At 41.7% G+C, this 26,705-nt stretch overlaps 1 protein-coding gene and 1 long non-coding RNA gene across 4 annotated transcripts in view; both read left to right on the top strand.

Moving 5' to 3' along the window:
• Window positions 1-1,991: 1,991 nt before the first annotated feature.
• The window catches only part of map2k6 (mitogen-activated protein kinase kinase 6), a 43,706-nt gene continuing 18,992 nt past the window's right edge, over window positions 1,992-26,705 (top strand). Inside the window, exons 1-2 of one of the 3 annotated variants that reach the window (XM_031835397.1) lie at window positions 2,040-2,548; window positions 5,656-5,753. Coding sequence is in view for 1 of the 3 variants with exons in the window: in XM_020495573.2 (XP_020351162.1) it covers window positions 2,458-2,548 (91 nt within the window). In the remaining 2 variants the exon portion in view is untranslated. Of the gene's footprint in view, window positions 2,549-5,655; window positions 5,754-26,705 lie in introns of all 3 variants that reach the window. The other 2 variants (XM_020495573.2, XR_002256528.2) reach the window with 2 other exon arrangements.
• On the top strand, window positions 8,072-9,843 carry LOC116376189 (uncharacterized). Its single transcript, XR_004211583.1, has 2 exons — window positions 8,072-8,718; window positions 9,320-9,843. It is a non-coding gene; the product is annotated as an uncharacterized LOC116376189 (long non-coding RNA).

The following is a 26,705-nucleotide window of genomic DNA, read 5'->3' as shown; positions in this document are numbered from 1 at the left end:
AATCCCCTTTCCTGTTTCATTTAGTTTTGTCTGATTAGTTGCACCTGTTTCTTGTTTAGGTTTTGGTTTTGGGCTATTTAATCCCGGTAGGCCCGTCGGCTTTTGTGCGAGCTTGTTTTCTTTTATTTGATGTGTGTGATTTCTGTGTAAGTATTTTGTTCTCGAACCGTTTCGTCCTGTTGTTTTGGACTGGGTCTTATTGCGCCCGTGTGTGTGGCGTTGACCGACACTGTTGTTTTGGGAATAAACATTCCATATCAACTACCCTGCTCTCTGCGCCTGACTCCTCCACCCACTACTTCTTGAAGTACATGACATTACCATAAGTATTTATATATTTCTGTTTTTTCCATGACATAGACTGACCAGGTGAATCCAGGATCCCTTATTGATGACACTTGTTAAATCCAGTGTGCCTTGCAAAAGTGATTACTGTCCTCGTTATGAAATTATCAACTTTACCCTGTATACCTAAAGATGACCATACAGTATACACCGAGTGTACAAAACATTAGAAACACCTGTTCTTTCCATGACATAGACTGACCAGGTGAATCCAGGTGAAAAATATTATCCTTTATTTACTGAAAGAATGTCCTATGAGCAAAAATCATTTTGTGATTCTTAACATTTGAAAAAAGACTTACATTTTTTAATGCTATATTTGGATTGGTTTGGGGTTGTTGGACCAAAAATTTGAATCGGTGACAGATGCATATTGTTCATTACACAGGTGCACCTTGTGCTGGGGACAATAAGAGGCCCCTCTAAAATGTGCAGTTCTGTCACACAACACAATGCCACGGATGTCTCAAGTTTTGAGGGAGCGTGAAATTGGTATGTCCACCAGAGCTGTTACTAGACAATTTAATGTTCATTTCTCTACCATAAGCCCCCTCCAACATCATTTTAGAAAGTTTGGCAGTACATCCAATTGGCCTCACAACCACAAACCATGTGTATCATGTTGTGTGGTCGAGCGACTTGCTGATGTCAACGTTGTGAACAGAGTGCCCCATGGTGGCGGTAGGGTTATGGTATGTGCAGGCATGTATTTTATGGATGGCAATTTGAATGCACAAAAATACATTTTTTTCTACGGTATCTGTGACCAACAGATGCATATCTGTATTCCCAGTCATGTGCAATCCATAGATTAAGGCCAAATTTATTTATTTCAATTTCCTCATGTGAACTGTAACTCAGTAATATCTTTGAAATTGTTGCATGTTGCGTTTATATTTTTGTTCATTATATATATATAATAAAATACCGGAATTAAGAGAAGATGCTATATAGCCATCAAACATGAAACAGTTCTTCATGGAAGAGTGGGTCAAAATTCCTCCACAGCGACGTGAGAGACTGATCAACAACTATAGGAAGTGTTTGGTTGGAGTCATTGTTGCTGAAGGTGGCACAACCAGTTGAGTGTAAGGGAGCAATTACTGTTACACACAGGGGCATTAGGTATTGCATAACTTTGTTTAGGAAATAAATGAAATAAGTATGTAACTGTTGTATTATTTGTTCACTCAGGTTCCCGTAATCTAATATTAGGTTTTGGTTGAGGATCTGATCAAATTCAGTATAAAAAATATGCTAAAGTAGAGACAATTAGAAAGGGGGAAAATACTTTTTCACAGCACTATAGGTATATAAAGTTTAATATAGCAGCCAGAGAAAACATGCTGATCATTTATCACACTTAGCCATACTCAGATACTGCAGTAAAGTAATACAATGCTGTAATACAGTATGCATAACTACATAATTGACTACAGTTCCCACAATCCTTTCGCCCAAGCAGTTAGAACGTTTGTACAACAGGCCAATGGTTCTTGATATCGGGAATCCTTGGGACGTCCCTACCCCCCATTGAAGTTGGCATTTAAATGGTTAAGGTAAGGATTTAGGTTAAGCAATGGTTAGGGTAGGGACGTCCCAATGATCCCCCATAGCACAAACCATAGGCCAATGGCTCACACCAAAGATGGTGGACAAATGAAGATAGTTCACTCAGGCATTTTACCATTGAAAAAAACTGTCAGTGCCGGTCTTCATAACATGGTGCGTGTCAGCTGGGTCTGGTCTACTTAGTTCATCGACTTTCATTGAACAAAAAAAACAAAAAAAACTGCGAGTGGTATGTCTCGCTTCCTCTTCCGTCGCTGGCTCGCACTGTCTGATCGAAATTAGTAGCTTTCAGCTGCCAGCCGTAGCCCATTATTTAAGTGCCGCTGAGAATTCTTTGCAATACAATTGCAAAATTACCAATTTCCAGACCGTTTTGCAGGGTTCCAGACCGTTTTGCAAGGTGTGCAATTGTAATATTGCTCTTTGCACGGACACACACGGTCCAAACGCAAAAAGGCTCCAAGTGCATAAAGATCGCTGCTTGTATTTTGCATCTTTATTGCAAAGCAAGCCGCTGAAGCAAGCTCCCGTGCGAGGGCGATGGAGGGAGGGAGTGAGAAAGAAGGCAAAGTCTTTTGTGCTTCCCCTCCCCCCGATCAAAGTAAAGGGGAAATGTCTCAGCCAAAGGGAGGTAAGAATATTACATGCGATCTGTGCAAAAATACTGATATGCAATCAGCTCTGCATTGTCTGCAGGTTGGATATAGTCAATGCATTTTAAAGTTTGATACGTTAAAAGGGTCAGCATTTCCTGTTTAGATCTTTTATTTTGCAGAGTTCCTGGTAAGACGATGCTGTCTAACAATCATTGCTAATTTTTACGGTATTTGCAGTCCTCTTGTACCAGAGATGTTATAGCTTAGATATAACCTTCATAGTCAGCAACACACTGCAGACTTAACATTGCAACGCCTTTAAAGCATGCACTATCCATACACATTTCGACGAGATGTTGCATGTGCAAGGTAATGCATCAAATACATGTATTGCACTGCATTTGCACTTTCACACAAGGTGCATCCATTAACTGCGAACTAATGCGTACAGTATTGTGCATGCGTTGTAGCCAGGTCAAGTTCAGTTCAAACGGATTTTTGAAAATCACACAAGTTACACTGACCATTTTCTTGTTGCTGTTTTGTTTTAACTGTCAGTGGTGCGCAATGGAAAATTATTGGGACGCCTCGTCCTAGTGACTGAGCTTTGTTCCTGCAGTAATAAATAATGTAGACATTTCAACAAATAAAAAGCTAAATGTAGATCTGCTGTGTGAACGTCTACTGATGCAAACAGCCAAAGGAACAGGGCAATATGCTATTAAAATACGAGTCTCCAAGCAAAAATGTCCTTGTCACAGTCAGTAAATAGCTAGTAGAATATTTTATGTCAGCTCTAACAGCTTTCCCTTACGAAAACAGATTGCATTATGCTGCAAATACTGCTTGCAAAATACGTTTTTTGTTATTGCAGTAATTTTACAGTGTTACGCCATAGCAACAATTATTGTGTCCAAAATATCAGTTGACTGCAGTTACTGCACTTTTACTAAAGTTTCAAAACAGCTATATTTTTTTGTAAGGAAATTCTCTCAAGACCACTGCACAAGAGTATGCCTAGAGAGAATAATCAGAACCAACTTCTATAACCATCTGGAATGCATTTCTACTGACCTAATGAATCCGCAGGTGTCAAATGTATTCTATGGAGGGATGAGTGTCTGCAGGTGTGCGCTGCTCCCTTGTACTTGGTTAATGAATGATTACTGATTTAATGATTACTGGTCACTGATTAATTAGGAGTTCCCCTCACCTGGTTGTCTTGGTCTCCATTGGACACACATTAAAAGAGAAACCAGCAGACTCTGGGCACTCCATGGAATTAGTTTTACACCCCTGATCTAATCTTTTCAGACAGCATTTGCATCTTTGAAAGTCTTGGAGTGTTTTCACACCACATGCCTAATTGTTTTATTACTTCTATAAATCCAGAAGTTTTTATGAGTCCCTCATTAGCCTCCACTGCTGGGGTGAACCTGAATTTTGACAGATCATCAAGGAGAAAGAATGTACAGTATATGAATCAAATAAGATTAGCATAGCCAGGAGTACAATTATCGGATGTGTCACAAAGGGCACCATATTCCTTCTAGTTAGGGCCATTACATTTTTCTGGGGGGACCAGTATTTCCAGCATTACTCACTAGGTTTGCTGCAGGTAGAATTTCCTGGGAGATGTTATTTAACTTCTTTGGTACAGGGGGCAGTATTTTCACTTCCGGATGAAAAGCGTGTCCAAAGTAAACGGCCTGCTACTCTGGCTCAGAAGCCAGGATATGCATATTATTAGTAGATTTGGATCTTAAACACCCTCAAGTTTCTAAAACTGTTTGAATGTTGTCTGTGAGTATAACAAAACTTATTTGGCACTCTTTTCAATGGGGTTTCATTGGGAATCTAGAATTGTAAGGCAGGGGCTTGCAGTTCCCATCGCTTCCACTGGATGTCAACAGTCTTTAGAAATTGGTTGAGGTTTTTCCTTTGTGTAATGACGAAGTACGGCCATCCAGAACTAGGGTAACTTGAAGTGTACTGTTAGAGGCGCGTGACAAGAAATGCTCGCTACACTTTGTTATCATCCTGTATTGAACGCTGTTTATCCTGTCTTCAATTTAATCAATTATTTACGTTAAAAAATACCTAAAGTTGTATTACAAAAGTAGTTTGAAATGTTTGGACAATGCTTACAGGTAACTTTTGAGATATTTTGTAGTCACGTTGCGCAAGTTGGATCAAACGCGCCAAATAAATTTACATTTTGGATATATATCGACATAATTAATTGAACAAAAGGACCATTTGTGATGTTTAACGATGCAGTTGTTGAGGAAGCCAATAGCTGATGTGGTGTACTCCTCAATGCCATCGGAGGAAACCTGGAACATATTGGAGTCTGTGATTAGTGAAAGTCCTGCAGCTTAGCATCTGCTTCATCTGACCACTTTTTTATTGATCTAGTCACTGATGCTTCCTGCTTTATTTTTTGCTTGTAAGCAGGAATCAGGAGGATAGAATTATGGTCAGATTTAGCAAATGGAGGGCGAGGGAGAGGTATGTTTGCGTCTCTGTGTGTGTGCAGTAAAGGTGGAGTTTTTTTCCCTCTGATTGCACATTTAACACGCTGATAGAAATTTGGTAAAACGGATTTAAGTTTCCCGACATTTAAAGTCCCCTGCTTCTAGGAGCGCCGCCTCTGGGTGAGTGTTTTCTTGCTTGCTTATGGCAGAATACAGCTCATTCAATGCTGTCTTAGTGCCAGCCTCTGACTATGGTGGTATGTAAACAGCTACGAAGAACACAGATGAAAACTCTCTTGGTAGATAGTGGGGTCTACAGCTTATCATGAGATACTCTACCTCTGGTGAGCAATAGCTCGAGACTTCCTTAGATATCGTGCACCAGCTGTTGTTTACAAAAATACATAGACCGCCACCCCTTGTCTTACCAGATGTCGCTGTTCTATCCTGCCGGTACATCATATAACCAGCCAACTGTATGTTGATGTTGTCGTCGTCCATCAGTTTTAATGTCCTGTTGGTAGTTTAATCTTCCGCGTAACTTGTCGATTTTATTGTCCAAAGATTGCAGGTTTGCTAGCAGAATGGAGGGAAGTGGGGGTTTATTCGATCGCCTACGAATTCTCAGAAGGCCTTCACCCTTCTTTCTCTGCCTCTTCACGCAGATCATGGGGATCGGGGCCTGTTCCCGAGGAAGCAGTGTATCCTTCATGTCGGGCTCGTCAAAGTCATGAAAGGAAAAAGGGGATTCTGCTAATCCGTAGTGAGTAATCGCAGTCCTGATGTCTAGAAGTTATTTTTCGGTCATAAAAGACAGTACCCGCAACATTATGTACAAAATAAGTTACAAACAACGCAAATTAACAAACAAAAAAACACAACCGGTTGGGGACTCGTAAAACGTCAGCCTTCATTTCCTGCGCCATTTTAATGATATACAGGATAATGTTGATAATTTAATAATGAGGAATCACTTTTGCGAGGCGCATGGATGGCCAAAGCTGGAGGAGAAAATAAGCTCACCAAAAAACATTCGATTTTGCGGTGGGGGTGGAATCCAAACTTCTGCTATATATTCATTGCAACAACAAAAAACAGGCTACATTGCACCCCCCCTACCTTATTCACACAAACACACACACATAGTACTTACACCCAAGACATGCATCATTTACACTCACACATACAGAAGCCAGCTCAGACAGATCCAGTTCAGAGGCCCAACTCATGAACTTCATCGGCAGCAGATTTGATTTGAATTTAGAATGGAAAATTAATGTGTTTATGCATTGAATGTCAAATCAAAATCAAATTTTATTTGTCACATACACATGGTTAGCAGATGTTAATGCGAGTGTAGCGAAATGCTTGTGCAGTGTATCATATCGCATTGAACAGAATCGCATAGATTCATTCTCTAATCAAACGGAATAATTTCAAACTTAAAGGTATTGTTCCTATATCAGAGCTAGGTTTGCACATTTTGGGGAAAATTCAGAAGTGGAAACTTTCTGTGGGAATATCAGAAATATATGCAAATTAATATTGATAGCGTTTAAATGTAGATGTTTTTTCATTGGATATATTTACCATATATGGAGACAGAAACATTTTACCTTATCATAAATAGACATAACTGCAAATGATTCAACCCTTCCAATAAAAAATAAAAAAACTATTTAGTTCCAAATTTAACTTGAATTAAATGAGTTGACCCTTCACATGGGATGAATTCACTGAATAACAAAAGGGAATATGATCCCCAGTGATCCATCGCATCTCCCAAAAATGTTTTCAACATACATCTGTAAAAGTATAGTCTAGAAACTAGACTTGGTTGGCTTCCATGTCTTCTCCCTGGACCTCCTCAATATCCACGTCTTGAACATCAGACTGAGGCCTCATCTTCACTGTCACTTTCCAACCTTGTTGAGGATGGCTTGTTGTCAGGCTCAAAAAGCCTCAGATTTGCCCAGATGGCCACCAATATTTCAACCCTTGTATTGGTCAGCCTGTTTTGTGCTTTGGTGTGTGTGTGTTTTCCCAAACAGGAACCAGTTGGCTCTGAGGCGGCTGATGTTGGTCGGATTTGGAGGATGATGGATGCAACAGGGGAAAGAGCCTCAGATCCACGAAGTCCCTTCCACCAGGTGGCTGATGACATTTTTTGGCACGATTGCCATATTGCATCTCCATCCCAAAGCCCTTGCTTGGAAGTGTACTTCGCCAGACTGCCAAGAACCTTGCCCTCATCCAGGCGAAGGTAGCGAGACACAGTAGTGATGACACCATAGGCCTTGTTGATCTCTGCACCAGACAGGATGCTCTTGCCAGCATACTTGGGGTCCAACATGTATGCTGCGGTGTGTATGGGCTTCAGACAGAAGTCTTCACGCTTTTTGATATATTTCAGAACTGCAGTTTCCTCTGCTTGGAGAAACAGTGAAGTGGGCAGGGCAGTATGGATTTCTTCTCTTACATCTACAAGCAGAGTCTGAAAATCAGACAGGATGACATCGTCTCCCTAAATCCGTGCATGCAATGGCTACTGCTATAGGTTTCAGGCTGCTTACCACTCTCCCAAAATACATAATTCAGGAGGATCCTCTTGATGGGGCTGTCCATATCGGCAGACTGTGATATGGCCATTTCTTGGAGAGACTCCTTCCCCTCCAGGAGACTGTCAAACATGATGACAACACCACCCCAACGGGTGTTGCTGGGCAGCTTCAATGTGGTGCTCTTATTCTTCTCACTTTAATTGGTGAGAACTTGATGACCCTTCACATACCTAACCATTTCCTTGGCTCTCTTGTAGAGTGTATCCATTGTTTTCAGTGCCATGATGTAATTGAGGAGCAGATTCAATGCATGCGCAGCACAGACAATGGGTGTGATGTGAGGGTCAGACTCCTCCACTTTAGACCAAGCAGCCTTCATGTTCGCAGCATTGTCTGTCATAAGTGCAAATACCTTCTGTGGTCCAAGGTCATTGATGACTACCTTCAGCTCATCTGCAATGTGGAGACCGGTGTGTCTTTTGTCCCTTGTGTCTGTGCTCTTGTAGAGTACTGGTTGAGGGGTGGAGATGATGTAGTTAATTATTCCTTGCCCACGAACATTCGACCACCCATCAGAGATGATTGCAATAGAGTCTGCATTCTCTATGATATGCTTGACGTTCACTTGAAAGCTGTTAAACTGGAGGATGACCCTTTGCAACCCTACCCCCAACATCATTTTTTTTGGTGGACCTGGACAAGCACACCTGATTCTACTTGTCAACTAATCATCAAGCCCTTGACAAATTGAATCGGGTGTTTTTGCCCGGGGGTCCAACAAAAATGTGTGCTGTTGGGGGTAGGGCTGTGACATAATGGTATTTTGGACGATGTAATTGGCCAGCTAAATGATTGCGGTGTCATTTTCTCCACTCCTGTGAATGTACAGCCATGGGTGGACTTTCAGCCATTGCAAGTGTACCCATAGGTGCAAAGCATGAAATAAAACCAGGTAGTAAAAGCAGGAAGTGTACCCATCAACATGTGCTGTGATTTGTTGATTCAACTGATCAATAACAACAAAAACATTCCACTGCATGAGCCACATCTGAGATGCGTTCAACAAGGGAAAAAGTTTGCGAACCCTAGCTAACATATAAAAATTTTGAAAAGGTAGTGTGTGGCAAATTAAAATGTAGAAGATGAAGAACAGCGGAAGCACTACGGGTGAGTAAAGGCACTATTTGTCAATTAACTTGCAATTGAACAAATGTTGAACTTTGTTCATTTACTTGTTTTGTTTTTAGCAGTGTAACTAGCTTTGTTACTTAGCTAACTAGAAACTCAAGCAGCCTCATCTTAGCAAGCTTAGCTGGCTAACATTAGCTAGCTTACTCACTAACCTTTAGCTAGGCAAACTGTTGAAGTTTGTTTTGTTCTATTTCAGGATTTAACTAGACCTACTCATCTGTAATGCTTCTGATCAATACATGAGAGCTCCGTTACCAAGAAGAGTGAGGCCTGGGAAAATTGTAGCTCTAATGCTTCAAGAGAAACATTTATACTGTGACATAGGAGACATGCGATGCGAAGTGTGTGTGTTGTTATGTAGCTACCTCCTCTTTGTCTTTCTCTTCTTTCTTTCCTTTTGCTAGCTTGTTCTCTCACTTTCAGAGAGAGAGAGAGAGAGACTGCCTTAGTGTGACTCAGTTGGTAGCGTTGCAACACATTCCCACGGGGGACCAGTATAAAAATGTATGCTCCCTTTTGACTGAAATGGAAATGTTGTTGATGTTCACTCATGATGCCAAAATATTGTTTCACACAGGTACAAGGCCATCATTGATGGAAATCAGAAGACTGGTCAGGGGAGAAGAAAGTGGGAGTTCTAGTTCATGGAGGATGCTGTGACCCCCTGCAGTCATTATATCATCTTTTCCCACACGGTCACCCACAGTAGCACACCTACGGTCACCCACACCTACAGTAGCACTGACACCCTGTCACCCTCTCTCTCTAATACAACACCTTATAATCCTCATACCAACACCACTCCCTACAAACAATCCAAAAATAATACCAGAAGAGATGCTCGAGGGCAAAACTGGACAGTATCATTGCACTTCAAGAAACAAAACAAACACTTCAAGCACAGAGTGAGAGAAACTATTTTCTTAAACAATTTACCGCTGCTCTCCAGAATGTCAAATAACAGTAGCCTGAATGTATTTTATTTATTGTTCATTTGTCAACTAATAACATTCTCCTGAGATTTTCCTTGATTGTATGTTTAACTGAAATTGTTAATAACTAATTGTTTTGGAACATGTTTTATTAAAATGGAAACATAAATAACTGGCTTTGTTAATTAACTTGTGCTTGCACACAAACACACACAAAAAATTCTCATGAAATCCAATAATAATTTTAAGAGGAATATAGTATCAAAATAAACTGGTGTGAGTGTAAATGTGTTTTGAAGCTTAGTTCTCCTTCTTCAGCTAGGCTAGTTCAGGTTCTCCCTCTTCAGCTAGGCCAGTTCAGGTTCTCCCTCTTCAGCTAGGCCAGTTCAGGTTCTCCATCTTCAGCTAGGCCAGTTCAGGTTCTCCCTCTTCAGCTAGGCCAGTTCAGGTTCTCCCTCTTCAGCTAGGCCAGTTCAGGTTCTCCCTCTTCAGCTAGGCCAGTTTAGGTTCTCCCTCTTCAGCTAGGCCAGTTCAGGTTCTCCCTCTTCAGCTAGGCCAGTTCAGGTTCTCCCTCTTCAGCTAGGCCAGTTCAGGTTCTCCCTCTTAAGCTAGGCCAGTTCAGGTTCTCCCTCTTCAGCTAGGCTAGTTCAGGTTCTCCCTCTTCAGATAGGCTAGTTCAGGTTCTCCCTCTTCAGCTAGGCTAGTTCGGGATCTCTCTTCAGCTAGGCTAGTTCGGGATCTCTCTCTTCAGCTAGGATAGTTCGGGATCTCTCTCTTCAGCTAGGATAGTTCGGGATCTCTCTCTCCAAGTGCAGCCGCCTCCGCCACTTGAGTAGCCCAAACGCCCTCTCAATGTGTCAAATTTTGGACCTGATTTTTGAAACGCTTTTGTTCATCTTGAAGGTGGCAGCTGTTTCTGAATGGGACAATTAAGTCCACACTCAGGGTATGCAAACTCCCTGAGCAGATGATATTGCTCGGGTAGTGGGTTGTTCTCCAGGTGGGTCTTAAGTTCGCTGGTCATGTACATTCTGGCATCGTGCACTGAACCAGCATTCGCTGTGTAGATGTTAACATGAGCTGGCTGTCGCATACTTCCTGGAGTTGAAAGGTGGAATGGCCATTTCTGTTTATGTAGTCATCTCTATTGTTGAAAGGTCCCCTGATGGTAATATGGGTGGCATCTATACACCCAATCACCCCAGGGAACCTTGTCTTTTTCTCGAACGCGGTCTGCACTGCTGATAGTTGCTCTACAGAAGACCACTTCACAGTCAAGCACCAGCTGTGTGAGGCCTGTGACCACTTGAACGAGGTGGTGATTCAATGTTCCTTTGTTGAGATTGAACTGGTCTGCCACTCCCCTGAAACTTTCCTGGTTGGCCATCAGCCACAGGGAGGCCAACACCCTATTTTTAATGAGTCTACCTCTGTGAGGCACCATAGGAGCCAGGTCCTCGCACAGTATCTGGAACAAAACAAAATAACAATCTGTTAGCTCTGTCTTTGAGCTAAAAACACTCAATGTTGAGTAATCTGTTACTCATTGGTTGCATTACTACAAAGTCTGCCAGTACCCTATTGATAGGCAGCTTACATAGGTTTACAGTGCAGAGTACTTTAATAGTATAACTTATGAGGATGGTGTTACTAAATTAATTAATTAGGCCTATTAAATTATTGGTAAATCATTTGCCTACTTTTTACATACATTGGGGAGAACAGGTATTTGATACACTGCAGATTTTGCAGGTTTTCCTACTTACAAAGCATGTAGAGGTCTGTCATTTTTATCATAGGTACACTTCAACAAAAATCCAGAAAATCACATTGTATGATTTTTAAGTAATTAATTAGCATTTTATTGCATGACATAAGTATTTGATCACCTACCAACCAGTAAGAATTCCGGCTCTCACAGACCTGTTAGTTTTTCTTTAAGAAGCCCTCCTGTTCTCTACTCATTACCTGTATTAACTGCACCTGTTTGAACTCGTTACCTGTATAAAAGACACCTGTCCACACACTCAATCAAACAGACTCCAACCTCTCCACAATGGCCAAGACCAGAGAGCTGTGTAAGGACATCAGGGCTAAAATTGTAGACCTGCACAAGGCTGGTATGGGCTACAGGACAATAGACAAGCAGCTTGGTGAGAAGGCAACAACTGTTGGAGCAATTATTAGAAAATGGAAGAAGTTCAAGATGACGATCAATCACCCTCGGTCTGGGGCTCCATGCAAGATCTTACCTCGTGGGGCATCAATGATCATGAGGAAGGTGAGGAATCAGCCCAGAACTACACGGCAGGACCTGGTCAATGACCTGAAGAGAGCTGGGACCACAGTCTCAAAGAAAACCATTAGTAACACACTACGACGTCATGGATTAAAATCCTGCAGCGCACACAAGGTCCCCCTGCTCAAGCCAGCGCATGTCCAGGCCCGTCTGAAGTTTGCCAATGACCATCTGGATGATCCAGAGGAGGAATTGGTGAAGGTCATGTGGTCTGATGAGACAAAAATAGAGCTTTTTGGTCTAAACTCCACTCGCCGTGTTTGTTTGGAAGAAGGATACAACCCCAAGAACATCATCTCAACCGTGAAGCTTGGAGGTGGAAACATCATTCTTTGGGGATGCTTTTCTGCAAAGGGGAGAGGACGACTGCACCATATTGAGGGGAGGATGGATGGGGCCCATGTATTGCGAGATCTTGGCTTCCCTCAGTAAGAGCATTGGGTCGTGGCTGGGTCTTCCAGCATGACAACGACCCGAAACTCACAGCCAGGGCAACTAAGGAAACTGGTCAGTCTATTCTTGTTTTGAGAAATGAAGGCTATTCCATGCTTGAAATTGACAAGAAACTGAAGATGTCATACAATGCTGTGTACTACTCCCTTCACAGAAAAGTGCAAACTGGCTCTAACCAGAATAGAAAGAGGAGTGGGAGGCCCCGGTGCAAAACTGAGCAAGAGGACAAGTACATTAGAGTGTCTAGTTTGAAAAACAGACGCCTCACAAGTCCTCAACTGGCAGCTTCATTAAATAGTACCTGCAAAACACCAGTCTCAACATCAACAGTGAAGAGGTGACTCCGGGATGCTGGCCTTCTAGGCAGAGTTGCAAAGAGAAAGCCATATCCCAGACTGGCCAATAAAAATACAAGATTAAGATGTGCAAAGGAGCAAAGACACTGGACAGAGGAACTCTGCCTAGAAGGCCAGCATCCCGGAGTCACCTCTTCACTGTCGACGTTGAGACTGGTGTTTTGCTAACATAATTGCAAAAGGGCTTTCTAATGATCAATTAGCCTTAAAATGATTAAAATTAAAATTATAAACTTGGATTAGCTAACACAACGTGCCATTGGAACACAGGAGTGATGGTTGCTGATAATGGGCCTCGCTACCCCTATGTGGATATTCCATTAAAATCTGCAGTTTCCAGCGACAATAGTCATTTATAACAATGTCTACACTGTATTTCTGATCAATTTGATGTTATTTTAATGGACCAAAAAGTGCTTTTCTTTGAAAAACAAGGACATTTCTAAGTGACCCCAAACTTTTGAACGGTAGTGTATAGTTTTTATACATTGGGGCAAAAAAGTATTTAGTCAGCCATCAATTGTGCAAGTTCTCCCACTTAAAAAGATGAGAGGCCTGTAATTTTCATCATAGGTACACCACAACTATGACAGACAAAATGAGAGAAAAAAAATCCAGAAAATCACATTGTAGGATTTTTTATGAATTTATTTGCAAATTATGGTGGAAAATAAGTATTTGGTCACCTACAAACAAGCAAGATTTCTGGCTCTCACAGACCTGTAACTTCTTCTTTAAGAGGCTCCTCTGTCCTCCACTCGTTACCTGTATTAATGGCACCTGTTTGAACTTGTTATCAGTATAAAAGACACCTGTCCACAACCTCAAACGGTCACACTCCAAACTCCACTATGGCCAAGACCAAAGAGCTGTCAAAGGACACCAGAAACAAAATTGTAGACCTGCACCAGGCTGGGAAGACTGAATCTGCAATAGGTAAGCAGCTTGGTTTGAAGAAATCAACTATGGGAGCAATTATTAGGAAATGGAAGACATACAAGACCACTGATAATATCCCTCGACCTGGGGCTCCACGCAAGATCTCAACCCGTGGGGTCAAAATGATCACAAGAACGGTGAGCAAAAATCCCAGAACCCACACAGGGGGACCTAGTGAATGACCTGCAGAGAGCTGGGACCAAAGTAACAAAGCCTACCATCAGTAACACACTATGCCGCCATGGACTCAAATCCTGCAGTGCCAGACGTGTCCAGGCCCGTCTGAAGTTTGCTAGAGAGCATTTGGATGATCCAGAAGAAGATTGGGAGAATGTCATATGGTCAGATGAAACCAAAATATAACTTTTTGGTAAAAACTCAACTCGTTGGGTTTGGAGGACAAAGAATGCTGAGTTGCATCCAAAGAACACCATACCTACTGTGAAGCATGGGGGTGGAAACATGCTTTGGGGCGGTTTTTCTGCAATGGGACCAGAACGACTGATCCGTGTAAAAGGAAAGAATGAATGGGGCCATGTATCGTGAGCTTTTGAGTCAAAACCTCCTTCCATCAGCAAGGGCATTGAAGATGAAACGTGGCTGGGTCTTTCAGCATGACAATGATCCCAAACACACCGCCCGGGCAACGAAGGAGTGGCTTCGTAAGAAGTCTCCAGTTCTCAACCCCATAGGAAATCTTTGGAGGGAGTTGAAAGTGCGTGTTGCCCAGCAACAGCCCCAAAACATCACTGCTCTAGAGGAGATCTGCATGGAGGAATGGGCCAAAATACCAGCAACAGTGTGTGAAAACCTTGTGAAGACTTGCAGAAAATCTCAAAGGGTACATAACAAAGTATTGAGAAACTTTTGTCATCGACGAAATACTTTATTTTCCACCATAATTTGCAAATAAATTCATTAAAATCCTACATTGTGATTTTCTGGATTTTTTTGTGCTCATTTTGTCTGTCATAGTTGAAGTGTACCTATGATGAAAACGACATGCCTCTCTCATCTTTTTAAGTGGGAGAACTTGCACAATTGGTGGCTGACTAAATACTTTTTTTGCCCCACTATATGTATATTTAATCACATTTTACTTAAGTATTCAGGCCCTTTACACAGTACTTTGTTGAAGCACATTGAGTCTTCTTGGGTATGACCATACAAGCTTGGCACACCTGTATTTGGGGAGTTTCTCCCATTCTGCTCTGCAGATTCTCTCAAGCTCTGTCAGGTTGGATGGGGAGCGTCGCTGCACAGGTATTTTCAGGTCTCCAGAGAAATCCGGGCTCTGGCTGGGCCACTCAAGGACATTCAGATACTTGTCCCGAAGCCACTCCTACGTTGTCTTGGCTGTGTGCTTATGGTCGTTGTCCTTTTGGAAGGTGAACCTTCACCCCAGTCTGAGGTCCTGAGCGCTCTGGAGCAGGTTTTCATCAGGGATCTCTCTGTACTTTGCTTAGTTCATCTTTCCTTCGATCCTTACTAGTCTCCCAGTCCCTGCCGCTGAAAAACATCCTCACAGCATGATGCTGCCACCACCATGTTTCACCGTAGGGATGGTCCAGGTTTCCTCAACGTTATGCTTGGCATTCAGGCCAAAGGGTTCCATCTTGGTGGGCTGTCATACATTTGACTGAGGAGTGGCTTCCGTCTGGCCACTACCATATAAAGGCCTGATTGTTGGAGTGCTGCAGAGATGGGTGTCCTTCTGGAAGGTTTCCCCATCTCCACAGAGTACCTCTTCATTTCTGTCAGAGTGATCATCGGGTTCTTGGCCACCTCCCTGACCAAGGCCCTTCTCCTCCTTTTGCTCAGTTTGGAAGATTCTTGGTGGTTTCTAACTTCTTCCATTTAAGAATGATGGAGGCCGCTGTGTTCTTGGGGACCTTCGATGCTGAAGACATTTTTTTTGTTCCCTTTTCCCGGTCTGTGCCTCAACACAATCCTGTTTCGGAACTTTACAGGCAATTCCTTTCGACATAATAACTTGGTTTTTGCTCTGACATGAACTGGCAACTGTGGGATGTTATATAGACAGGCGCGTGCCTTTCCAAATCATGTCCAATGAATTTACCACAGGTGGACTCCAATCAAGGATGATCAATGGAAATAGGATGCACCTGAGCTCAATTTTGAGTCACACAGCAAAGTGTCTGAATACTTATACGTTCTTTTTTTTTTTTTTTACATTTGCAAACATTTCTATTTTTTTTTTTCGCTTTGTCGTTATGGGGTTTTATGTGTAGATTGATGAGCAATTGTTTTTTATTTAATCCATTTTAGAATAAGGCTGTAATGTCACAAAATGTGGACAAAGTGAAGGTCTGAATACTTTCCGAATGCACTGCAGAATTATACATTTTTCTGCTTTTAATTCTGTTGCATGGGATGCAATTCTAGGTAAGTAGATAATTGAGACTGGGCTTGTTTTATTATTATTGATTTTATTAAGGAAATTGGACAGCGTTCAGACGTTATTGAAGAGGGGCACATATCATACGTAATACATCCGATACATTATGCAAATTACCTGGAAGGTCTCCCAACCCATTCCGAAAGTGAGCCCGAAAGGAGAGGTCACTGTATGTCGGGATCAACTCATCTTCAATCCCATCAATAGCGACTGCGAGTAGGGGAAGCAGTGCTTCAAAAAAATCGGGACCCCCAAAAAAAAAAAAAATTGCTATATCTGCAGCAAGCATATCTACTATTCTTGTTGCATCCATTTTTTGTTTTGCCAAAAACTAACAAATGGAACATGTTTGTTACAAACGTTCAACAAACAGTTTGCCACGAGCGTTGTTTGCTGCTACTGCATTCCGGGTGGCGTTGCTCAGGCAATTTAGGAGCAACAAAGTTTCATCACATTGTTAAGAGTCAATATTGCCGCAGAAACGTACTCAAACGCACGAATGCCCGGCCATCCCGTCTTCAGTCAGCTGTTCTCCCCTCCCCAAGTTAAATAAACGGTTATGACTACATCCATAACTGTAATTTATATGGTAATTGTGCCAGCCAGGGTTTCCTTTATGAACATGTGGCGCCGAACATTTGACCGGCAGCATTTGAATTTACTGGACCCATGTCCATTGGGTGTGCAACCTGATTAGAGCGTCCACCCACGGTGCTCAGAATGACAGAAAGCACTTTTCGATTAGTGTAATTAATCCTAACCTAACATGTAAGTCGAGGATGCAATGACCTGTGTCCTTACCGCACACTTTGTAGATGTTAGCATAATATTTACCTTTCCTCAGACGACAAGACGCGTTTCAAGTTTGGGGAAGAACATTTTCAGCATAAAAATTCACCTATATAATAAAGCATTTCATGCATCATCATTTGCAGACTTATGTAAGATAGCCTACTATTCATAATGTGATGAGTAGATTGAATAGTCATAATTTCGGCTAGCAATAATTCAATCACTGTTCGCAAAAAAGACTGTTCAATGCATAACTGAACGCCTAGAGTGTAGAGACCTGGGCTATAGGCTATATCACATACGTTTCTTCTTTCACGGGAAAAAGAAATTTCATGCAGTTTTGCTGAACTTGACATGACTGGTGACATTAGCACAATGTTTTTTAATAAGACAAATGACAGGGTAGCCTACTCTGCTGACAGTGACAAACAGATCAGTAAAAAGGACGTTTATAATAAGCCTCTGAGAAGGGGAAACACACATTGAATGTCACGTCCATCTAAACTGGAGAAGGAAATTATTATCCAAAAACAAACTTGTGGCACTGACCCAACAATGATAAAAGAGTGAATATGTGCAGTGCGCACTCACTGTGGATATGGCCTATGCTATCCACTGGTACCAATAAGATTGTCTATATGCCTACTGTAGTTGTCTAAATTAAGTTGAGAATTTTATAACTAAAAGACAGATTAAGAGTATTTTCAGTGTCTTCTCTTTACAGCAAAAGCCATTTGCTTTCCAAACTAGGTTTTCCTGTGATTATATTTAGAAATGTTGCGTAATTCCTGGCTGGGCCTCTACAATCATGTACTTAGTATTTGCAGTGTGCGCTGCCCAAATTGCACATTTTGCCTTTCCTTCTGACTGTAGGCAATGCAATTTAAAACAATCCACAATATATTTTTTGAAGACTAGGGGAAACTAATGATCCTCTGTGGTCAAATCATGCTTTAGTAGCCTATTTTGAATCATTTTATTTATTTCTGTAAAGATCGGAGTAGGCTAATTAGGCTATATAATTAAATTTACTTAGGGAAAGCGTCCCCTAGCCTAATGAACACGCCACGCCCCCTATGCACCAAAGTCAATCTACTACCCCCCATGGTAGAAAAGTTAGCTATTTCTATTGGTCAGCTTGTCGAGAAAGAAATAGCCCAAACAGACTCTAGGACAGTTGTGGGACGATAGATCCCAAATTCATACAACCAGTAGGCCTAGGCTACATAAAATATATTTTTTAAAGTATTAATCTGATGCAACAGATCAGAACGTTTTGCTTAAAATGTTGATAAACTATTATTTCTTAACATTATCAGCGCACAAGGCAGTAGGCTACCCACAAATGTTCATTTGGCTACCGGACAATGAAGGAAAGTTGAAAACCAATCAAACATGAGAGAAATAGGCTACTGGTTTCAATGGCATATGGTTGTCTTTATAAAATAATTACCTCCAGGGATATGGTCAGATTTTGCCTTGGCTGCTTTGAAGCAATGTAAAACATGCCTCATAATATGTAGTAAAATGTTCAAGTTTCAAACAATTAAGTAGCTAAATGTTTTCAAAATGCATACTGCCTCCAGCTCATTGCAAAGTGGTGTGTGACACGCTGATGTAGCCTTCCTTTCGTTACCTATGCATTTGAAGGGCGAATGGGAAGCGTGCTTCAATTACCAGTTGAGAAATAAAAATAAATAAATAAAAAGCTCTTTTTAAACGTGGCCCAAAAACATTTTTGTTTTACACACAATTGCATTTGAAATAATTGAACAATGATTTGGTTTATACAAGCGCTGTCTGACAGATTTTGCGCTCAAAGGCTCTGTATCTGTATGAAATTCCATGAAACTATGCAAATAACCCATGGTCCGGTAAGCATGATTGGTCAAAAATATTTACATCAACTGGTATTTCTATCAATGAATAGGCTAAAAAGCATTATTTTGCTATGGGATTTTATTTATTCTCCTGGACAATTGGCCGGTGCCAATTGAATTTTTGGGCTTTTCAACAAAAGAAAATGGCCAAAAGCCGGCTATTAGCGGCTAACTGAAAACCCTGGTGCCAGCCCTAGTTGGGGGTCCTCGAACACCGGAGTTGGGAAACACTGCTCTACAGTGAATGTTTGCAGGAATAGTTCAGATTAATATCCATACATTACAACATAATAAGACCACCACCCAAGCCATCTGTGTATTGAGCTTGATGCATCAGGACAATAGTTGGATGTGCATTGGGTTTGATGCATCATTACAATAGTTTGATGTATTATGAGGACAGTAGTCATCAGATAAATGAACACAGTCACAAAGTACAACATAATCAGGTTAGAAAACAGACCACCACAGTAGGGCTGGGAATTGCCAGGGACCTCACGATACAATATGATCACGATACTTCGGTGCAGATACGATATGTATTGCAATTCGAAACTGTGATTTTATTGCTATTTGATGTTCAAAACATATTGCTCACTATGTCTTCTGTAGAGAGATGAGAGAGCAAGGGAGCATGAATTTAGATCAGACATGGAAATAAAAGTGCTGAAAACACGTTGGCTCACAAATTAAAAAGAAGATGGGGAACAAGCTATAGGATGAATAATACAATAGTTATTTTTAAATCTAAAAATCAATACTTGGAGTCAAAGTATCGATATGATATTGGCCAAAATAATATTGTGATTAGTAACTATTGATTCCCACCCATCATTAGTAACCTTTCTGTGCATTGAGCTTGATACATCAGGACAGTAAGCGTCACGGCAGTTAGGCCTAACATGACACATTCATCTGAACAAGCTTTGAGGTCTCTGTGTGCTGGAGCTCTGTGTGAAGTGGAGTGTGTGCCGTGCAGCTGAAAATGCGAGGAGCATAAATCCAGGCTTGTCTTTCACCCTCCGAGGAGTAACCGCCCTGCGATGCATGCCATCACAGCAGGTCTCGAACACCGTTTTCTCCTTCCCTGCTCTCAAAGGGCAAGGGAAGGAGGGCATCTTAAATGCCACCCTATTCCCTATAATAGTGCACTACTTTTGGCCAGGGCCCATAGAGAATAGGCTGCCATTTGGGATGCAACGGGCCTCTGCTCAGTAGCTCAGTCCTCCTAGTGCATGTCAAGCACGCCAAAATAATAAAATCAATGGATCACAGCTGACTCTTAACGATGATCTTGAAGTTTCCTGAGTAAGCAACCAATGTTTTCAATACACATCATTGGCGGGGCTGACGCCTTTTGCAATGCTTTTCTCTTTGTATAAGCTCCCTCCCTGCAACCATCCTATTTTTGTAAATTATTTTTTATTCAGTGTTTATTTGACAGGAGGACCGTTTTTAGTAAATCCATGTCATGTATCTAATGAAATTACAGGCCGACCAATTCTAGTCTTTTGCCCAATTATTGGAAAAAGATCTGATCGAACAAAATAACATTTAGTGGAAAAAGATTGGCCTGCCTGTGTAAACGCAGCCTGTCAGGATAGAGGGTGAACTTTGGCTGCCCGGCTCAACTGGAGGCAAAACAGCACTTGTCATCATGGCTGGATTAAATGTGCACTTAGCTGTCCCCTGTCTGATTACCAGTTACATAAAACCTCCAGCTAGCACACGGAGGAAAGGAAAACATGTCATGCCGCTCCTCTTGCAAATTACTGCACTCTGGTTCCCACCGAGAGAGTGCATCGCATTGCATGGCATGCTATTCGACAGTTACATCCCAAATGGCACCCTATTTCCTACATAGTGCATTACTTTTGACTAGAACCCTATAGGCCCTTTTCAAAAGTAGTGCACTATATAGGGAATATGGTGCCATTTGGGACACACAGTGACAGTCCTCTGGATGTGCGACAGACAGACTGTCTGGAGGTAAATACACTTGAATTCATTCCAGATAGACATTTTGTTCCATATTTAAGTAATGATTATTAGGAAAGTTAGTTTAGCTACTCTTGCAATTTTTTTCCCTACATTTTGAATGAAAAGTGCTTGAATTATGTGAAACCCAGCTAAGAGGAATCGTGGATTTTATTTTAGCAACACACCTGTTAGGGTTTTGTAAACAGATCTCTCTCCAGTGTGTGTGTGTGTGTGTGTGTGTGTTGAATAAAACGTAGCAGGTCACCTGGTCCCAGCAGTCAATAGTATTTAATCTAATCTCGGGGGCCAATTTTTCTTTTTTCCTTCTTTCTGTTCTGTAACAGCCTCTCACCTCCAGCCAAATCTCCAGGCCGAAGCCTGGCCAAATCAAACAGCTCGGTAGGCCTACATCCTGTGAAAATCTGCTATGAGAGAGTTAGCAGGCTGCCACGCTTGGACTCGTAAATAATGCTAGCTCATGTTAGGCTGCTACCAGACCAGCAACTGTTATGGCTGCTTGTTACGAATACAAGTATCCTGAGTGTGTATCCTGTGTGTATTTCTTTTCTATCCTTCTCCCCTCACAGGTGACAATCATCATTCCCCAATCAGTCGCTAATCAGAAGACACCTGCTCCTTTTCTCTTACCCTATCACATCCCCTTTCCCTTGGTTTAAAAACCCAGTCAGTTGTATTCTCTGGAGATTGATCTCTTTGTGTTTTAATCTCTGTGTCTCAATCTATCGCAATATTGCTCACTCGTTATTGAGTTCTTTTTTTGTTTTTGTTCCTACATGTCACATTTGCCCAGAATTATGTGAATATGTATTGTTGTGCTTCATGGCTATTTGTTTGTTGGTGGGGAAAGGGGGTATCAAGACAAGTCGCCTATGGGCATACACTACCCATAGGTAAACTTTGTCTAAATACCATAGTTAGAACTGGGCGGACCACCCACTGTATTTTTGGTTGGTTAGTTAGCTGTATTGAAGTAGGCTAGTCTAGCTTAGGGGTGTTTTTGGATATTTGTTTATTTCCTTGGGTCCAGCTCAACCCCTTTTCCCGCCCCCCTTTACCGTGTGTTTAGAAATAAACCATGAGTGTTTGACGGTTATTTAGTTGTCTGTGGTTTTTCGTTCTCAGTTTTTCGCTATTATACTTGGCATGAGTTATGTTACGGGTCTCGTTACCATCCCCTCCTAGACTGCCGGGCCAAGGGGATTCGTAACGCTGCTCAAGACAAGTGCTTCCCTTAATTTCTAAGTTATCGACCTAATCTTACTATGCCTTGGGCCATTGTTGCACAGGTAGGCAAGTTGAGAACAAGTTCTCAATAAGCCAATATTCAGATATGGCTAGGACATCTGGGTTAGTGTGCTAAAGCAGTGAATAAAACAAACTTAGGGGGGAGGCTTCTAATGTTAACATGCATGAAACCAAGGCTATTACAGTTACAGAAGTCATCAAAAGAGAGCACCTGGGGAATAGGAGTGGAGCTAGGCACTGCAGGGCCTGGATTCACCTCTACATCACCAGAGGAGGAGTGGGATAAGGGTACGGCTAAAAGCTATGAGAATTGGTCGTCTAGGACATCCGGAACAGAGAGAAAGGAGGTTTCTTGGGGTGATAAAATGGCTTCAAAGCATAATGTACAGACAAGGGTATGGTAGGATGTGGAGGTAAACCTAGGCATTGAGTGATGAGAGAGATATTGTCTCTAGAAACATCATTGAAACCAGGTGATGTCATCACAGGTGTGGGTGGTGGAACTGAAAGGTTGGATAAGATATAATGAGCAGGGCTAGAGGCTCTACAGTGAAATAAGCCAATAAACACTAACCAGAACCGCAATGGACAAGACATATTGACTTTAAGGAGAGGCATGCATAGCCGAGTGATCATAAGGATCCAGTGAGTAGTGAGGTTGGTTGGGGTTACTGTGATTCAGACAGCTAGCCGGGTCATCGGTAGCAAGCTGGCAGAGGATGGAGGTCTGTTTTTAGCCACCTCGTGCGTTTCCATCGGTATATTAGTGGGGTTCCGTCTGGTAGAGGGGGACCAATGCAATTGGGCAAAATAGTTATAGTGATCCAAGAAAATTGTCCAATAGACCTATTCAGATAGCAGCCGATAAGACAGCTAACGATTAGCGGGCCGCAGATGGGCGTTCAGGTAACGTCGCAACGGAAGGGCCAGTTGGATAACTCCCTCGGGCAGATAACGTCGGTAGTCCAGTCGTGAAGGCCCGGTGGGGCTCCGCATCCGCAGTAAAACGGGTCCGGATAGGTGATTGTAGCCCAGGAGTGGCTGATGGAACTCTTCAGCTGGCTAGCTCCGGAATAATTGATGTTTGCTCCGGGACCGACGTAAGCCAATAGTCACTCGAATAGCAGCTAGCTAGCTGCAAGATCCAGATGTAAATGTCCAGAGCTTGCGGTAGAAATCTGGGGATATGGAGAGAAAATAGTTCCGGTATGCTCTGGTCTGAGTCGCGTTGTACAAAACTGGCGATAGCTTTTCGAGCTAAAGGATAGCTGATGACCACCAAACGTGGTTAGCTGAATACTAACGTTAGGCTAGCTTCTATTGTGGATTTCAGATTTGAGGTGAATAATACTTGTATTTTTATTTTAAATTGGTGGGTTGCAGGAGAGTTTTGAAGTTGAGTTTTTAGAAAATAAAATATAGGAAAAGATGTAAATATATATACACGGGACACGACAAGATGAGGACAAAGGACGTCTGACTGCTATGCCATCTTGGTTTAAACGTGATAAGTGCTAAAAACAGGTGTCCTAAATACGACATGAAGATCACATGTATTGGTCGGTCCCCCCATAGTTGAACAGTGATCTTATGTTGTAGTCATCGTGGTGAAGTTAACCACTACTTAAGCAGGACTGTGCACTGCAGTGACCTGAAGCTGATACACTTACGCACAGACAACTCCGCCGAGAGTATCGTTAGGTAAACCTCAACCGTCTAAGAAGCCTTGTGGTGACAAAATGGTTCCCAGTGGAGCTTCACAACATGACAGCTGTAACCCAAAGGATATATACTGAACAAAAATATAAATTCAAAAATGACTTAGTTACAATTCGTATCAGGAAATTGAAATAAATATATTGGGCCCTGCCGGTTGGACGCACTGCCAAATTCTATAAAACGATGTTGGAGGCGGCTTATATGGTTGAGAAATTAATATTCAATTCTCTGGCAACAGCTCTGGTGGACATTCCTGCAGTCGGCTTGCCAATTGCACGCTCCCCCAAAACTTGAGACACCAGTGGCATTGTGTTGTGACAAAACTGCACATTTTACAGTGGACATTTATTGTCCCCAGCACAAGCTGCACCTGTGTAATGATCATGCTGTTAAATAAGCTTATTGATATGCCACACTTGTCAGGTGGATTGATTATCTTGGCAAAGGAGAAATGCTTACTAACAGGGATGTAAACAAAAACATTTTAGAGAAATATGCTTTTTGTGCGTATGGCACATTTCTGGGCTCATTTCTTTCTGCACAAAAAACATGGGACCAACGCTTAACATGTTGCGTCTTATATTTTTGTTCAGTGTAGAATGCCTAGTATGCTCACAACTGCGTTGCGGTATAGATTTTGCTAGCTGTTGTGTGAATGCCTAGTATGCTCACAACTGCGTTGCGGTATAGATTTTGCTAGCTGTTGTGTGAATGCCTAGTATGCTCACAACTGCGTTGCGGTATAGATTTTGCTAGCTGCTGTGTGTGTATATATGTAATTGTATTATTTATTTTTTACAACTGTACTGACAAATGACTAAATGATTTCAGCTGCATCAAACCATTAAAGTGTTGACTTCAACTGGTTGATCAATTCATTGTGATATTCATGAAATGTATTTGGATAAACTAGCTTCAGTCTTACTGCTGAAACAAAGGATGCAGGTAGTTGGTTTATCATTTAAACTTTCATTTGTTGCCAAGTAAACATGTTTTAATTAAACGGTAGATTAGTCTGTCAATATAGAAAATAAGTAGACATGACTTGTATTTGCTCTAGAGACCGAGGTGAGTTTACACAGCAGTATGCAGGAACAGTTATCCCTGAACTTGAGACATCTGTGGCATTGTGTTACAAAACCATACATTTTAGGGGCCAAGCTGTTTAATCAGCTTCTTGATATGCCACACCTGTCAGGTGGATTGATTATCTTGGCAAAGGAGAAATGCTCACTAACAGGGGTTCTAAACAAAACATTTTTGAGAAATGTGCTTTTTGTGCGTATGGAACATTTCTGGGATCTTTTATTTCAGCTCATGAAACATGGGACCAACACTTTGGAAGTGTAGGGTATCTCTCAGACTGCCTGGGTGGCCAGTAGGGGCGTAACAGCCACAGGCTCAGGATATGTTATTTTCATCCCGCTCTCTCTGTCGGTCTCTGCTCTGGCCTGCCCCCCCTCCCATTTCTATTTCCCTCCGTCCATCCCTCATGCCGATGTCTTATTCATATCTTCCTCTGGGTCTCTGGAATTTAATTGAGGACCTCTTGAGATTGTTGGGATTCCGGGCCGTGTGGGTTTGGAAGAGGAAGAATAAGCGGGCTGATTGGCTCTGCCTGCTATGAATGCCACTCTGGGTTTATTATCTGCAGTGTGAGGCATGGGCCTATCTGGCTGCACAAAGATTTAGCTCTAAATTCACAGTGCTCGAAGCACTGTCTCTGGCAGCCTTGGTTTCAGCAAAGATCGCTCTGGCAGAGGTCACTGGCTGTTTTCTTCGCCATTTCTTTGGCTTCAGTACTACTGCTTTTAATTACATGCTGACTACACCGGGCATGTACGTGTGTGCGCTATTGTGTGCATGCTGATTTTGTCTATCCACACCAGATGCGATCAGAACATGCAAGTTTAAATACAAAATAACTCTGAACCAACTATATTCATTTGGGGACAGGTCGAAACACATGAAACATTCATGGACATTTAGCTAGCTTGCTGTTACAAGCTAATATGTCATTGAATATAAACATTAGGTTGTTGTTTTACCTGAAATGTACAAGGTCTTTTTTTTCTTTTTGCTGTATCTTTGTAGTATATCGACCCATTTTGTTCTCTACTCAGAATGTATCCACAGATAAAAGGGGAAACCTTGTTAGTTTCCAGTAATCTCTCCTAGTTGTCGTCTGTGGTTTTTATATGGCGTTGGCAATCAACTAAGGTGCATTACTGCAACCAACTGGAGTGGTGTGTGGTTCTCATTCGTCTCTGTCACCCGAGTGGGTACATTCTCCTAAAACCAATGAGGATATGGGAGAGACTGGACTTGCAGTAACTCAAGCGTCTAAAATAGAACCAAGTTCTAATAGAACCAAGTTCTATTTTAGCGCCTGGCTACTCAGATGCATGCAAGCAGTTTGGATGAAATTATTCATTAACAGAGTACCAGTCAAAAGTTTGGACACCTAGTTATTCAAGGGTTTTTCTTTATTTGTACTATGTTCTACATAGTAGGATAATAGTGATGATATCAAAACTATGAAATAACACAAATGGAATCATGTAATCAAAGTGTTAAACAAAAAAATATATATTTTAGATTATTCAAAGTAGCCACCCTTTCTTTGCCTTGACAGCTTTGCACGCTCTTGGCATTCTGTCAACCAGCTTCATGAGGTTGTCACCTGGAATGCTTTTCCAACAGTCTTGAAAGAGTTCCCACATATGCTAAGATATGATATGATATTATTAGTAGATTTGGATAGAAAACACTGAAGTTTCTAAAACTTTGAATCATGTCTGAGTATAACATAACTTATTTAGCAGGCGAGTGGTTATTATGCCAAAATTCTCACAGATGTGAAAATATATGAGCAGAATTGTAGTCTTAGGAAGAGCTTTTTTTGAAGGCCTGTTTTTGAAACTAACC

This window comes from Oncorhynchus kisutch, linkage group LG11, assembly GCF_002021735.2.
Source record: "Oncorhynchus kisutch isolate 150728-3 linkage group LG11, Okis_V2, whole genome shotgun sequence".
In the NCBI taxonomy this organism is placed as follows: Eukaryota; Metazoa; Chordata; class Actinopteri; order Salmoniformes; family Salmonidae; genus Oncorhynchus; species Oncorhynchus kisutch.
The sequence above is the reverse complement of the archived record's forward strand: the minus strand, read 5'-3'. Positions and strand labels throughout refer to the sequence as shown.